Below are 15,254 nucleotides of genomic sequence, written 5' to 3'. Positions count from 1 at the left end.
ATTGTTATCCCCATTTTACAGATGAAGAAAATGAGGTCAGTGATATTTGTAACTTATCAAAAGATCAAGAAAATATTTTATTAAGCTACCCAAAATATCCAAAACTTTGAACTTTGGCTGAAATCCCCTCTCCATCTTTTTGTTAACTAAAAGTTGAGGAGTCAGTCGTATTTCTACCACCAAGTGCATTTTTTTCATTATTTATTATCTTGTTTATTATGCATAATTGCCCAGGGACAGTTGTTTCTCTATTGTTGGGAGTTACCTTATAAAGTCCACTTATGGGGTTATTTTTCATTTGCCTATGTTGGAAATCCCTAAACTTTGGAAAACAAAGATGCAGTAAAAATGGTCTGGCCTGATCTCTCTTGAGTATTGATTATGGTGACCCTTGAGGCTGCTCTTTAAAGCATCTTCCCACACAAAAGTTTCTTCATCTTAGGGTATCCTATACATTGCTTAAAGGTTTATCTAGTAAATTATGTCATACATGTGAAGATATTAAATGACAAAATTGTCCTTGTTTTATGAGATTTAAACATTATAATTTTCCCTTTAGGATGTCATAAACTGCATAGGCGGGTTAAATGTACTCTTTCCTTTATTGGAACAAATCAGCCACTTTAGTGAAGGACAGATTCCTGAAGAAAAGAATGAAAGCACGGTTCCTGAATCGGTAACACCTGTTGAAGGAGATTGGCTCATATTGACTTCCACAAAGGCCTCAGGTATTATGATGAAATTAACACAAGATAGTCATTGAGAAATTTGAGACTTAATTGAGAAATAGAGGAAAATATTTTGCTGTCATTAGGAAGAAACTTAACCATTTGTAGCTATAGCAGCTGTTCCTACTTTTACAAATATCATTCAGAAAGTTTATAATACTTTCATTAAAAAACTAAGGATAACTCTCCAGTATCCTTAGTTTCTACTCTTAGTGGAAATATGACCACACTGTTAAATAGCTAATGTGTACTTAAATATACAATATTGCAGTTGCTGCATTTTCTGATTCTGTTGTACAGTGGAGCCTTGGAAGCCAACTGCTGAACCAGATTTCTGCTGTGTGACAGTATGCATTATAATATGGAAAACTTGATATGAAAGTGATTAGAGTAATTGTGGTAATTAATATGTTCCTGATTCCACAGAGTCAAGACTAGAGAGGAACCTAGTTGCAACCTTTATCTTAATTGTGAAACATTTTATTCAGAGACATCCTATCAACCAGGACAATCTTATTCACTCCCATGGAGTTGCAACTCTTGGTGCTTTACTTCAGAAGGTGAGCCAGTCTAACATTGTGTTGATATAGCTAATGATTATGATTTGCAGTTGATGTTTGGATTTCTTCTTTCTAGTATATGTGTGTGTGTGTGTGTGTGTGTGTGTGTGTGTGTGTGTGTGTATACAGATATATATTTTTAAATCGTACTTTAAGTTCTGGAGTGCATGTGCAGAACATGCAGGTCTGTTACATAGGTATACTTGTGCCATGGTGGTTAGGTGCATCCATCACCCCGTCATCTACATTAGGTATTTCTCCTAATGCTATCCCTCCCCTAGCCCCACCCCAACCCCTGGACAGTCCCCAGTGTGTGATGTTTCCCTCCCTGTGTCCATGTGTTCTCATTGTTCAACTCCCACTTATGAGTGAGAACATTCAGTGTTTATTTTTCTGTTCTTGTGTTAGTTTGCTGAGAATGATGGTTTCCAGTTTCATCTATGTGTTCTCATTGTTCAACTCTCACTTATGAGTGAAAACATGCAGTGTTTGGTTTTCTGTTCTTGTGTTAGTTTGCTGAAAATGATGGTTTCTGGCTTCATCCATGTCCCTGCAAAGGACATGAATTCATCCTTTTTATGGTTGCATAGTATTCCATGGTGTACATGTGTCACATTTTCTTATAATTGGTGAGCATCGGGCTGGTTCTAAATCTTTGCTATTGTGAACAGTGCTGTAATAAACATATGTTTTCATGTGTCTTTATAATAGAACAATTAATAATTCTTGGGGTATATACCCAGTAATGGGATTGCTGGGTCAAATGGTATTTCTAGTTGTAGCTCCTTGAGGAATCGCCACACTGTCTTCCACAATGGCTGAACCAATTTACACTCCCACCAACAGTGTAAAAGCATTCCTATTTCTCCACATCCTCTTCAGCACCTGTTGTCTCCCGACTCTTTAATTATTGCCATTCTAACTGGTGTGAGATGGTATCTCAGTGTGGTTTTGATTTGCATTTCTCTAATGACCAGTGATGATGAGCATTTTTTCATGTTTGTTGGCTGCATAAATGTCTCCTTTTGAGAAGTGTTTGTTCATATCCTTCACTCACTTTTTGATGGGGTTTTTTTCCTGTAAATTTGCTTAAGTTCTTTGTAGATTCTGGATTATTAGCCCTTTGTCAGATGGGTAGACTGCAAAAATTTTCTCCCGTTCTGTAGGTTGCCTGTTAACTCTTGATGATAGTTTCTTCTTAATAAACATATTTTTAAGGATTATTACCACTTAAGTTATATTAATGGATATGATTTGTTTCACAGGCAGCTTTTAAAAACTTCTATAGGATCATCTTATACAAGAAATACTTATTTTATATAATAGTGTATAATCTTTGATGTATACAACCTTGTTTGATAGCTTTATATTTGAGATATTGAGAAATGTAAGACTAGTTTAGGAATATGACATTAGGATAATATATTGTGGTATAACATCAGAAAAATCAATACTTAAGTTTATATTTTTCTAATGTAGGTTTTTCCATTTTTATTCTTAGTAGATGTTCTGAATTAATGATTTAAAATTATAGCTTAATGACAGTTATTTAAACTGAACTATGTGGAACCTTCGTCTGTTTGATTTCAGGTACCAAGCACCTTGATGGATGTCAATGTGTTGATGGCAGTTCAGTTACTAATAGAACAAGTATCATTAGAGAAAAATATGCAGCTCCTGCAACAAATGTATCAATATTTACTCTTTGACTTTCGTATTTGGAACCGTGGAGATTTTCCCTTTCGAATTGGTGAGAGCAGTCTTTCAGATAAAAATTTTATAGTTGTTTTAGAAATGTATAACTACTTGTTGACCTTATTTTAGCTAAATAACTTACCACCGAACTTTCTATTTTAGGTCACATACAGTATCTTTCAACCATCATTAAAGACAGCAGGAGAGTTTTCCGAAAGAAGTATGGTGTGCAGTTTCTTCTAGATACACTTAGGATTTATTATGGGTATGATGCCCTTGTTCCTTCTCCGTTTGATATGTTGTTTTCTGTCTGCTACTTGACTGGAATTTGTAGACTGTAGACTTTCTCTTTACCGGTGATTCTAGTATGTTTTAGCTGGAGAGAGGTAGGATAGAGTGGAGATTAAAATGATGAATAGTGGGTTTGAATCTGGCTTTCATTAATCATGCAGCTATAGGCAAATCAACCTCTCTGTGCTTGAGTTTCTTCATTTTTGAAAGGAGATAAGAAAACTGTTACCTCCTTTGGTTTTGAGGATTAAATAAAATGAGTTAATAATGTAAAACACTTAAACTATGTCTGCTATGCAGTGGGTGTTGTATTCACATAAGCTATTTTAACATTTTTAATTTTCATCACTGAAACTCTTAAAAGATTTTCTGTAAAAAGAAAAGCAAGCCAAAGTTACCTTGAATCTCAGAATTACATGGAAAGATCTTTTTTTTTTTAAATACTATCAATTCTTTTATATAGAAAATATAGAAATGTAAAAATTAAAATTTCAATTCTTTTACTTGTTTTCTGTTTCAGGAATGGTTGTAAATATAACGAACTATCTCTAGATGATATTCGAACAATAAGGACTTCTTTGTATGGACTAATTAAATATTTTCTGTGCAAAGGTGGATCTCATGAAGAGATACAAAGTATTATGGGGTACATAGCTGCTACTAATGAAGAAGAACAGGTATTATGCCTAAGATAAATCTAGTTTTTCTTTTTAACATTTGAGTTGCTGTGTCATCTTTTGAACCTATTTATTTGTCTAGTTAAATACACACACACACACACACACATACACATATATTTTTTAAGACAGAGTCTCGCTCTGTCCCCAGGTGCCAGGCTGGAGTGTAGTGGCACAATCTCTTGGCTTGCTGCAACCTCCACCTCCCAGGTTCAAGCAATTCTCCTGCCTTAGCTTCCTGAGTAGCTGGGACTACAGGAATGTGCCACCATGCCCAGCTAATTTTTGTATATTTTAGTAGAGATGGGGTTTCACCATGTTGGCCAGGATGGACTTGATCTCTTGACCTCATGATCCACCCACCTCGGCCTCCCAAAGTGCTGGGATTACCGGCATGAGCCACCGTGCCCAGCCTAGTTAAATATTTTAAGAGTAAAATATGTGTATTGTCATATTCAATATTATGCAGTTAAGAAGTAAATTTTGTTTTATTTTATTTTATTTTTTTGAGATAGAGTCTTACTGTATCACCCAGGCTGGAGTACCGTGGCATGATCTCAACTTACTACAACCTCTACCTCCTGGGTTCAAGTGATTCTCCTGCCTCAGCCTTTTGAGTAGCTGAGATTACAGATGTGCACCACCGCATAGAGCTAATTTTTTGCCTTTTTTTTTTTTTTTTTTAAGTAGAGACAGGGTTTCACCATGTTGGTCAGGCTGACCTTGAACTCCTGACCTCAGGTCCACCCACCTTGACCTCCCAAAGTGCTGGGATTACAGGTGTGAGCCACCACTCCAGGCCAGAAGTTAATTTTATCTACTAAGTAATTTTTTTGTAAAGTATATAACAGTGTAATTGAATATTCTAGTTAGCTACAAAATGTAATATATGGAAATGGTTGTTTTGTCTGGCAATTCTGAAGCCTGTTTTTATAGTCCACATGGTGTATGTTTACCTATCATCAAAGTTACTGGGTAGATTTCTAACATAACCTAGGTTCATAAAATGTTACATAAGGCCAGGCATAGTGGCTCACGCCTATAATCCCAGCACTTTGGGAGGCCGAGGTGAGTGGGTCACAAGGTCAGGAGATCAACACCATCCTGGCCAACATAGTGAAACCCCATCTCTACTAAAAATACAAAAAAGATAGCTGGGCATGGTGGTGCACACCTGTAGTCCCAGCTATTCGGGAGGTTGAGGCAGGAGAATCACTTGAACCCAGGAGGTGGAGATTGCAGTGAGCCAAGATCGTGCCACTGCACTACAACCTGGGTGACGGTATGAGACTCTGTCTCAAAAAAAAAAAGTTACATAAAGAGAAAATTATAAATGTGTTTCTGGTTTTACATACATTTCCCATTTAATCCTCAGAACTACGCTTTAAGTCAGTGGTTATCATTGTTTGGCCCCTAACCAGCTTTACCTGAGAACTTGTTAGAAATGCAAATAAACTACTGACTCAACTGCTGAACAAAGCCCTCCAGATTTTTCTGGTGCACATGGTAAAATTTGAGAACCACCACTATAACATATACAGACCAGGAATTACTTTTTGCATGTATGCTTTTGGAAATTTATATTCAGAGAGATTATGTGACTTAAAAAGTCATACAGCTGATAAACCTGAAACTAGAACCTAAATGTTTTCTTAGTGCCATTTTTGTGCTCTTCCGGTATAACCTCCTCAGTACCACAAATTTAAGTAGATTTATGTTAACTAGGACATTTTCCCCTCTATATGTAATATTTATTACATTCTCAGTGGTTACATAGCTTCATTATTGGTATTATTTAGATGAGTTACTGCAGGCTATTTTCCTATAAGTTTGGACTACTTAAAAAAACTCATTATTCCCATCTTATTTCATGATAGCTGTATCTGTGATTCATTGCCAGCAATATTTTTTTGGTCAATTCAGTCAAAGAGTTATTTGTTGAGGACTTACTGTTTATATACAATAATATTAGACATTATAGGTAATATAATGATGAATTAGTATTCTTTTAAGCTAATAGGGTGGGGTCAATAAGAGAGGTTTACAAATAACTATATAAACAAAAAAGAGTATGATAATATCTATAAGAGAGATACAGAGTTCTATGAGGTTTTCATAAGAGGGTTTTACATGTTGCAGGGACAAGGAAAGACTTGGAGGAGATGTCTTTTCATGTAGATAAAGCAGGATAGATATGGTTCCAACAGGTAAATTTGAATAGTGAAAGGGGTATACTAAAGGAAATTGAATAAGACAAAAGCAGGCCTGGTTCAAAAGATATCAGAGGCCAGGTACAGTGAGCTGGGTGGATCACTGGAGCCCAGGAGTTTGAGACTAGCCTGGGCAACATGACGAAATCCCTTTTCTACCAAAAATACAGAAAATCAGCCAGGCATAATGGTGTAAATCTGTAGTCCCAGCTACCCCTGGGAGACTGAGGTGGGAGAATCACCCGAGCCTGGGAGGTTGAGGCTGCAGTGAGCTGTGATTGTCCCACTGCACTCTAGCCTAGGCGACAGAGGGAGACCCTGTCTCAAAAAAATATATATCATCAGATACAGTAAAGTTAAAACATTAGAGTATATAGGATTTAATTAAATGACTATTTGTGGCTTATGACCTTATTTGTGCTTGTACATATGAATGTGGTGAATTGTTTTGTGTTGTTTAATTTTAAAAGCTCTTTGGAATTTTGGATGTGCTCTTCAGTCTCCTACGTACCAGCCCAACTCGAGGTCAGCTTTTCTTACTGCTCTTTGAACCAGGAAATGCTGACATACTGTATGCCTTGCTCTTAAATCAGAAGTACTCTGACAGACTAAGAGAAATCATTTTTAAGGTAGAAACATTTCCTAAACATCTTTGTATTTTGGGGCATTTGTGGGTATATGAATTTTCTTGCAATATAGCCATTCTGTGACTGTAAATTATTTTTATATTTATTTCTCTAAGTTGTTCAACTTATTTTTATGTGTAGTTTTCATGTTTTAGTTGTTTACATATTTAAAAACTAATTATATTGTAATCTTAAAATCATCTCAGTGGAATATTCACTTTGTCATACCATCCTCAGTATAAAACCTCTCATCTTCTTGACTTGGTGGGTCTATGTGGCAATTCAGAACATTTCAACAGTTAATATTAATAGCTAACTTTAGGTAGCAACCACTGTATGTCAGGCATTAAGCATTTTTCGTATATTGGCTTACTTAATCCTGTAACAACTTTATGAAGTGGGTATTATTACTATTCTTATTTTACGGTTGAAGAAACTGAGTCCAAAGAGATCAGCAACGTATAAAATATATAGATGAGTTGCTTCACAAATGTTTACTTATCCTTGAAAATTATTTTAATTTTAATAACTGTTACTTAAGTAGATTAGTACATTAAATCGATCCAGAGGTATATTGACACACATTTGTTCTTACAAGCTACATGGTTTGTTTTCATCTAAGCCTTTCCCATTAAGAAACAAAATTTTTAATTATTTCTCTTTAATTGGCCATATAATTAAACTAGAGTTTTAAGCATACTGATTATTCAAATACAGGTGCATTTCAGTTTGCTCTTGTCCCCCAGGCTGGAGTGCAATGGTTTGATCTCGTCTCACTGCAACCTCCGCTTCCCGGGTTCAAGCGATTCTCCTGCCTCAGCCTTCCAAGTAGCTGGGATTACAAGCTCCTGCCACTATGCCCGGCTAATTTTTGTATTTGTAGTAGAGACGGAGTTTCACCATGTTGGCCAGGATGGTCTTGATCTCCTGACCTCGTGATCCGCCCACCTTGGTCTCCCAAAGTGCTGGGATTCAGGGGTGAGCCACCGCGCCCAGCTATTCTTTTTTTAAATTTGTTTATTTTTTTGAGATGGAGTCTCGCCGGGCGCGGTGGCTCAAGCCTGTAATCCCAGCACTTTGGGAGGCTGAGGTGGGTGGATCACAAGGTCAAGAGATCGAGACCATCCTGGTCAACATGGTGAAACCCCGTCTCTACTAAAAATACAAAACATTAGCTGGGCATGGTGGCGTGTGCCTGTAATCCCAGCTACTCAGGAGGCTGAGGCAGGAGAATTGCCTGAACCCAGGAGGCGGAGGTTGTGGTGAGCCGAGATCGTGCCATTGCACTCCAGCCTGGTAACGAGAGTGAAACTCCGTCTCAAAAAAAAAAAAAAAAAAAAAGTCTCACTCTGTCACCCAGGCTGAAGTGCAGTGGTATGATCTTGGCTCACTGCAACCTCTGCCTCCCAGGTTCAAGCAATTCTCCTGCCTTAGCCCTCCTAGTAGCAGGGACTACAGGCACGCACCACCATGCCCGGCTAATTTTTGTATTTTTAGTCGAGGCGGGGTTTTACCATATTGACCAGGCTGGTCTCGAACTCCTAACCTGAAGTGATCTGCCCACGTCAGCCTCCCAAAGTGCTGGGATTATTGGCATGAGCTACCATGCCAGGCCCAGTTTATTTTTAAATCCATTTTTAAATAATAGTATAATATGGAGTGCTCCTCCCTATTAAATTTATTTATGCCTAGCGTTCCATTATTGGAACGCTAGGCATGCAGGAGTTATTTATATCCCACTGCTTGAGGTCATCACCAAGGTCTGATTTTTCATACATGTCTTCAATCCAAAAAATTGCAACTTCCAGCATAAATGCTGAGGTTTTTATACTTAAGGAATAAAATAATGCTCCAAAAACAAATTATAGCAATATTTTATTCTATAAATTAATAGTGTTATTTTAATCTATAAGTTAATATTGCTATAAGTTAATAGCAATACTTTAAATATTAATATTAATGATATTTACTAACAATATTTAATGTTAATAAGTTAACATCGTTAACATTAACTTAAGTGACAAACTATTAGTTTTCCAAACTGAGAATATATTACTTGTTGTGACAGATTATGGAACAAATGTTGAAATGCACGACTGTTTATGAGCGTAGTAAACAACATATTCGACTCAGAGACGTTGGCTACTCAGGACTGGGGCTCCTTCTTAATGAAGCACTTGTTAATACTTCTCTTATTAAAAACCTCATCAATCAAATCATAAATACAGGTACGAATAAGGCTGATAAAGCTAACATATATAAGAAATGTTTTTTCCTGTAAGTTTTTTCATACCCTTTTCAGGTTGCTTTTAAAATGATCTGTTACAGCTGGGCGTGGTTGCTCAAGCCTGTAATCTCAGCACTTTGGGATGCCAAGGCAGGCTGATCACCTGAGGTGAGGAGTTTGAGACCAGCCTGACCAACATGGAGAAACCCTGTCTCTATTAAAAATACAAAATTAGCCAGGCATGGTGGTGCATGCCTGTAATCCTAGCTACTTGGGAGACTAAGGCAGGAGAATCACTTGAACGTGGCAGGCGGAGGTTGCAGTGAGCTGAGATCACGCCATTGCCCTCCAGACTGGCAACAAGATTGAAACTCCATCTCAAAAATAAATGAATACAATGATCTGTTATTTGATTCAGCAGGGCCTTCCTTGGTAACCGTGTCTTGTGTAGTTTTGTTGTTTTTGTCTCTCCAGGGCATAGCACAGTTCCTTACTCAGTAAATGTTTATTGACTCAGTGATTAAGTTAATAACTGAGTCCACAGAACAAGAAAAGGACACTACAGAAATTGTGTACAAAAGATTGTTTTTTCTTCAAGGAGCTTAAATTTTTAAAGGCAAATGAAAACTAATTTCAGATATTCTTTGTGGTTTCTTCTTTTTGTTTGTTTTGTTTTGGTTTTTGGCTTTTCTTTTTAGAGACAGAGTCTTGCTGTATTGACCAGGATGGTTGTGCAGTGGCTAGTCACAGGTATGATCGTAACTTGCTGTAGCCTCCTACTGGATACAGTGATCCTCCCACCTCAGCCTTCTAAGTAGCTGGGACTACAGGCATGTGCTACCGTGCCCTGCTTCTAATTTTCTTAAATAATTCTTTTAGTACTTAATGACAAACTATAGAATTTATGCCAGATGCTGGGAGTTTGGAGTTATGAGGTTCTTTGCCTTGAGTAGTTTACAATCTTGTTGATAAGACATGTACATAAAAAGATAAATACTAATATAAGAGCCATGCAGTATGGACAGTATGTTCAAGCAATCAAAAGAAAGTAACAGTTATTTAGGGTTGATTCAGGAGGATGTCAAATATTCTAAACGTATTTTTTTCTTTAAAATTTGAACATACCTATAATTCATATTTTAAAATGAAGTAATTATTTCAGCATTTTATACAAGTATTATGCACAGTTCTTTCTTGGGTTATCTCTGGTATTTAATTTTAACTTTTTGTTTTTCCACCATAGATCCTGTTATTAATTTCAAAGATCTATTATCTGTGGTATATATATCTCACAGAGCACATATAAATGTTAGAGTGGCCATCTGCAGAAAGGTTAGTAAACTCTTAAGATGTATTTTAACGATAGCATCTTTATCACACTGTAAATAACTTTGCATTCGTATTTTGCAGCAGATACAAGTTTTCATTTCTCTTATTTTATAAATGACGTAATTTTATAAGTAAACAATTTTCTTTTTGAAGTAAATTAACTTTATGTAATCATAAGAAATTAGCATTTGAATGTTTCCCTAGCCCTTCGTGGCCTCCTGCAAATATGTTCTTTCCAGAGTCAAAAATTTATTACCAGAGAGTTGTTTTTTTATTAAGAACCTTCAATGATTGTGACCAATTCTAATTCATATACCATATTTTAGAGTTTTTAATCTTTTGAACTTTCTGGGAATGATTTTCTGTAATCTGTTTATAAGTATTTCAACAATGATTTGTCTTCAGTACACAGTTAACCTTTAACTAAGTAAAGTGATAGTTATCCTGTCTGCCCCTTTCAGATCGTATCTTTCTCTGTCCTCCACTGGTACCATTGGACCTGTCTAATTTGCTTCCTTGCTTTTTAAAAAAATTTTACCTCCTGATTTTGTTATGTTATGTTATGTTATGTTATGTTATGTTATGTATGTATGTATGTATGTATGTATCTATCTATCTATCTATCTATCTATCTATCTATCTATCTTATCTATCTGTCTGTCTATCATCTTTCTATCTGGAGAGAGAGAGAGAGAGCATTTATATATATATATATACATACACACACATATATACACACATATATATATACACACACACATATATATAGTTTGTTTAACTGACAGAAAAGAAAAATATGTATTTGTTTAATATGTGTATATATGTATGTATATATATATATATATATATATGTAAAATTTCTTTTTCTCTTTAATGGCTGTATAGTGTTTCATTGTATTGCTATCCTCTAAAGTATTATCTGGTTCCTTATTGGTGGATACCTGCTTTTCCATGTTATAAACTGCTGTTATGAATGTCTTTTTATGTTTTCCTATTTGTGGTAATACATCTGTAGGACATACTCTATGAAATAGAATTTCTGTATCAAAGTGTATTAATGTTTTACATTTTGATGGATTTTTCCATATTGTCCTTCAAAATAACTGTACCAGTTTCCATCTATACAAACAGTGTGTGTGATAGTGATTATTTCCTTGTATGCTCAGTTCTGAGTATTTGAAGCAGGTCTTATAAATTGATTCTTTCCTTTTCATGTATAATTAGATAGAAACAGCTCTCAGTGCAGCTTGGTTTTATCTATTATTTGTGTATAAAATAGGTACAAAGTAAGTCTTGTTTTATGGAAATGTTAAAGTCATGAAAGCATGAAGAGTTTCTTTGCCAAGTAAAGCTTAATGTGGAAGGAAAAAAAATTGGTATTCTGTATGTATAAAGTAATAGTGGCTCACGGATTGATATAGCATTAGTAAAGAAAGAATCTTCACATCATTGTGACTCCTTGCCTTCTGTACCAACATATATTAGTACTAGTAATATTGAAGTCCTTACCAACAGTTTTCATCTCTTGCTATGAAATTTGTCAGAGCTAAAACTTCTGTTAAGAGAGATACTCAAAAGCCTGGAAGTTAAAGTTCTTTTCATCTACGTAGAATTTTATTGGCTTTGTGATGAAATTGTCTTAAAAGATCTTAAGTAAATGTCTAAAGGTTTTTAAGAACTTGTTTTTATCTAAAAATTGAAATCAACTGGATAGTAGAGATCATACATATTCCCATGTCACTGTTTACTGTTCTGGCTAGCAGTGGCATCCATCTTGCTGAAATTCATTTTCTGGAATTAAAGTTTAGTGTTTGTTTTGTTTGTATAATATAGACTTAAAAAACAACGTAGACTTTAGTGTAGACTTCCTGAACAAGAATGTTTTTGCAAAAGCAACCATTAGGCTAGGCATAGTGGCTCATACCTGTAATCCCAGCACTTTGGGAGGCTAAGGCAGGCAGGAGTTCGAGACCAGCCTGACCAACATGGTGAAACCCTGTCTCTACTAAAAATACAAAAATTAGCTGGATATGGTGGTGCGTGCCTGTAGCCCCAGCTCCTTGGGAGGCTGAGGCAGGAGAATTGCATGAATCCAGAAGACAGAGGTTGCAGTGAGCTGAGATCACACCACTGTGCTCCAGCCTGGGTGACAGAGCAAGACTCTGTCTCAAAAAAAAAAAAAAAAAAAAAAAAAAAAAAAGCAACCATTAACTTTCCCTGAAAAAAATGAGACAGAAAATCATCCTTGGTGTACTCAGCTTCTGTCAAAATGTCTTATGTGTCCTGTTCACTCCCCTAATGCTCCCCTTATATGTCCTTTTCGCTCCCCTGTGCCTAGCACATAGTAGGTGTGTAATAGTATTTGCTGAACAAATGTAGTGGGCTCATGGAAAGTATTTAGTTGAAAGGATGTTACTCTATTATTTGATGTATACCATCATCCTATTCATTTTAATTTTCCTTTTTTATCTTTCAGCAAATATTTTAGTTTACCCTTATGCTGTACAATGAGTAGTATGGAGACTTGTTGGAAACACAATGCCAGTCTTCCAAATAGTTTATAATCTAATTAGAAATACAGTCTTTGAAAGTATATTCTTCTGTAGTTTCTCATTAAATTACTTTATTATTAAAATAACTGAAAAGAGACTTTTTAATATAAAGTACTGTGCACTTTTTGAAGAATTTTGTATTCTTAATCTTTTTACAGGTTTTACAAATTTTGCAGTTTCACCCAGATGCAGCATATCAAATATCACAACAAGTGGGCTGGCAAGACACCTTAGTGAGGCTTTTTTTAAAAGCAAAATTTGAAAATGGAAATACTCTTCATAAGCACAGTAGAGCTGTTTTAATGAAAGACAATGATAAGAATATGTCAACTGAAGATACAAAGAAGAACTTTGATGAAAAAGCAGATGAGGAAAAAATCACCTCTTTTTCCTCAGCCAAGATGTCTTCAGATCAGTGGAGTTTGGAGGATAGACACTCTTTAGACTCAAACACACCATTATTTCAAGAAGATAGCTCTGTGGGAGAATTGTCTTTCAAATCAGAGAATCAAGAAGAATTCTGGCATAGCAACCCTTCACATTTGAGTTTAGATCTCAGTGGAATTGACTCATGTGAAATGAGTGATAGTGGAAGTCAAGTGCCAGACAGTCTGCCTAGCACACCATCCCCAATAGAGTCTACTAAATCGTTTTCTGTGCATTCTGACAAAGAAAGCAGCATCACAAATGATATGGGCTTTAGTGATGACTTCTCTTTACTTGAAAGCCAAGAGGTAAAATTGCTTATTTTTCCAAATACTATTTTTATTTTCATGTCTGATACATACTTCCAATCCTTAGAAATATGTGAGCAGTTGTTAACAATTTTATATTCATGTTCTAAGTTTCATGATCTAAGATTTAGAAACTTAGAAGTCACTAGATTGTGAGTTTCTTGAGAGCAAAGCCAGTGTCTTACTCATTTTATATCTTTAGGGCCTAGTAAAGTTCAGGTTCATTAAGGCACTTTAAAAATATAAATGATTACAATGAGTATATATAATGGTTCTTATGATGTGCTTTGAATAACTACACCCTCTAGTTATTTTAAATTACTTTATCTTTTTCATAGAGATGTGAGGAAGAGCTTCTTCAATTACTGACACGTATTTTGAATTATGTAATGTGTAAGGGACTAGAAAAGTCTGATGATGATACTTGGATTGAACGAGGACAAGTGTTTTCAGCACTAAGTAAACCAGGAATATCCAGTGAGCTACTTCGACCATCAGATGAAATAAAACTAATGTAAGCATTTAGTTAGTGATTTTCCATCTTCCTTTTGGCGAGAGCGGGAGTCTAAAATAATTTTAGTTATTGAACATTTATTCAGTATTCTGTGGATATAAAAAGGGATAAAAAGAGAAACTTTACACTCAGTTCCTTTTCCTATCTTTTGCCATGCTAGTAGGATCTAAAGAGGAATCCCAAACTTACTCCAATATGAGGAGGTTTAAGTCTTAAGTAAATCTAGATCATAAGTGATTACAAATTTTTTGTTTAAACTGTTTTCTTGTGGTATTTGAGAACTTGATACATTGTTTTCTGCAGGCTTGTCTAAATTTTAGTGTTTCCATGCTAAGAGAAGGGAGTTATGTTTTCATGAAAATTATTTCTCTGAAGGATTTAGGGTTCCTTGTAGATCAAGCATGTCTTACCCACAGGTTGCTGGCCACGTGCAACTGAGGATGGCGGCCCAACACAAATTCATAAACTTTCTTAAAACATTATGAGATTTTTTTGCAATTTCTTTTAGCTCATTAGCTATTGTTAAAACATGTCATTAAAATATTATTAGCGTATTTTATTTTATTGTATTTTTGAGACAGGGTCTTGCCGTGTTGCCCAGGCTGGAGTGCAGTGGCACAATCTCGGCTCACTGCAACCTCGGCCTCCCAGTTTCAAGCAATTCTTCTGCCTCAGCCTCCTGGGTAGCTGGGATTACAGGCCCATGCCACCACGCCCGGCTAATTTTTGTATTTTTAGTAGAGATAGGGTTTCACCATGTTGATCAGGCTGGTCCCGAACTCCTGACCTCATGATCCACCTGCTTCAGCCTATTAGCATATTTTATGTGTGGCCCAAGACAATTCTTCCAATGTGGCCCAGGGAAGCCAAAAGATTGGACACCCCTGCTGTAGATAATAGGACTCTGTATTGGTAGCATACAAGGGAAGAATTACATCTTTTCTTCCACAGGGCTAGATCCTCTGTAAGGCATAATAAGGGTTTCTTCTCTAACCTTGCCAATTGCCAGCTTTAAAGAAAGTAAGTATCTCATTAAGAATGGAATGTGAATTATTGTTATAGTTTTTTAATAGTCAAGTAAAACAGGGAACTTTTACTTAGACTTTTAATA

At 35.9% G+C, this 15,254-nt stretch overlaps 1 protein-coding gene across 10 annotated transcripts in view; it reads left to right on the top strand.

Moving 5' to 3' along the window:
* The window catches only part of NBEAL1 (neurobeachin like 1), a 210,698-nt gene that overhangs the window by 98,402 nt on the left and 97,042 nt on the right, over window positions 1-15,254 (top strand). For all 10 annotated transcript variants that reach the window (XM_039470091.2, XM_074399227.1, XM_074399224.1 and 7 more), the window contains 10 exons: window positions 560-728; window positions 1,155-1,288; window positions 2,879-3,038; window positions 3,146-3,248; window positions 3,795-3,951; window positions 6,632-6,790; window positions 8,856-9,015; window positions 10,258-10,346; window positions 13,054-13,629; window positions 13,968-14,143. In XM_039470091.2, coding sequence (XP_039326025.2) covers window positions 560-728; window positions 1,155-1,288; window positions 2,879-3,038; window positions 3,146-3,248; window positions 3,795-3,951; window positions 6,632-6,790; window positions 8,856-9,015; window positions 10,258-10,346; window positions 13,054-13,629; window positions 13,968-14,143 — 1,883 coding nt within the window. The remainder of the gene's footprint in view (window positions 1-559; window positions 729-1,154; window positions 1,289-2,878; window positions 3,039-3,145; window positions 3,249-3,794; window positions 3,952-6,631; window positions 6,791-8,855; window positions 9,016-10,257; window positions 10,347-13,053; window positions 13,630-13,967; window positions 14,144-15,254) is intronic.

This window comes from Saimiri boliviensis, chromosome 5, assembly GCF_048565385.1.
Source record: "Saimiri boliviensis isolate mSaiBol1 chromosome 5, mSaiBol1.pri, whole genome shotgun sequence".
In the NCBI taxonomy this organism is placed as follows: Eukaryota; Metazoa; Chordata; class Mammalia; order Primates; family Cebidae; genus Saimiri; species Saimiri boliviensis.
The sequence above is the reverse complement of the archived record's forward strand: the minus strand, read 5'-3'. Positions and strand labels throughout refer to the sequence as shown.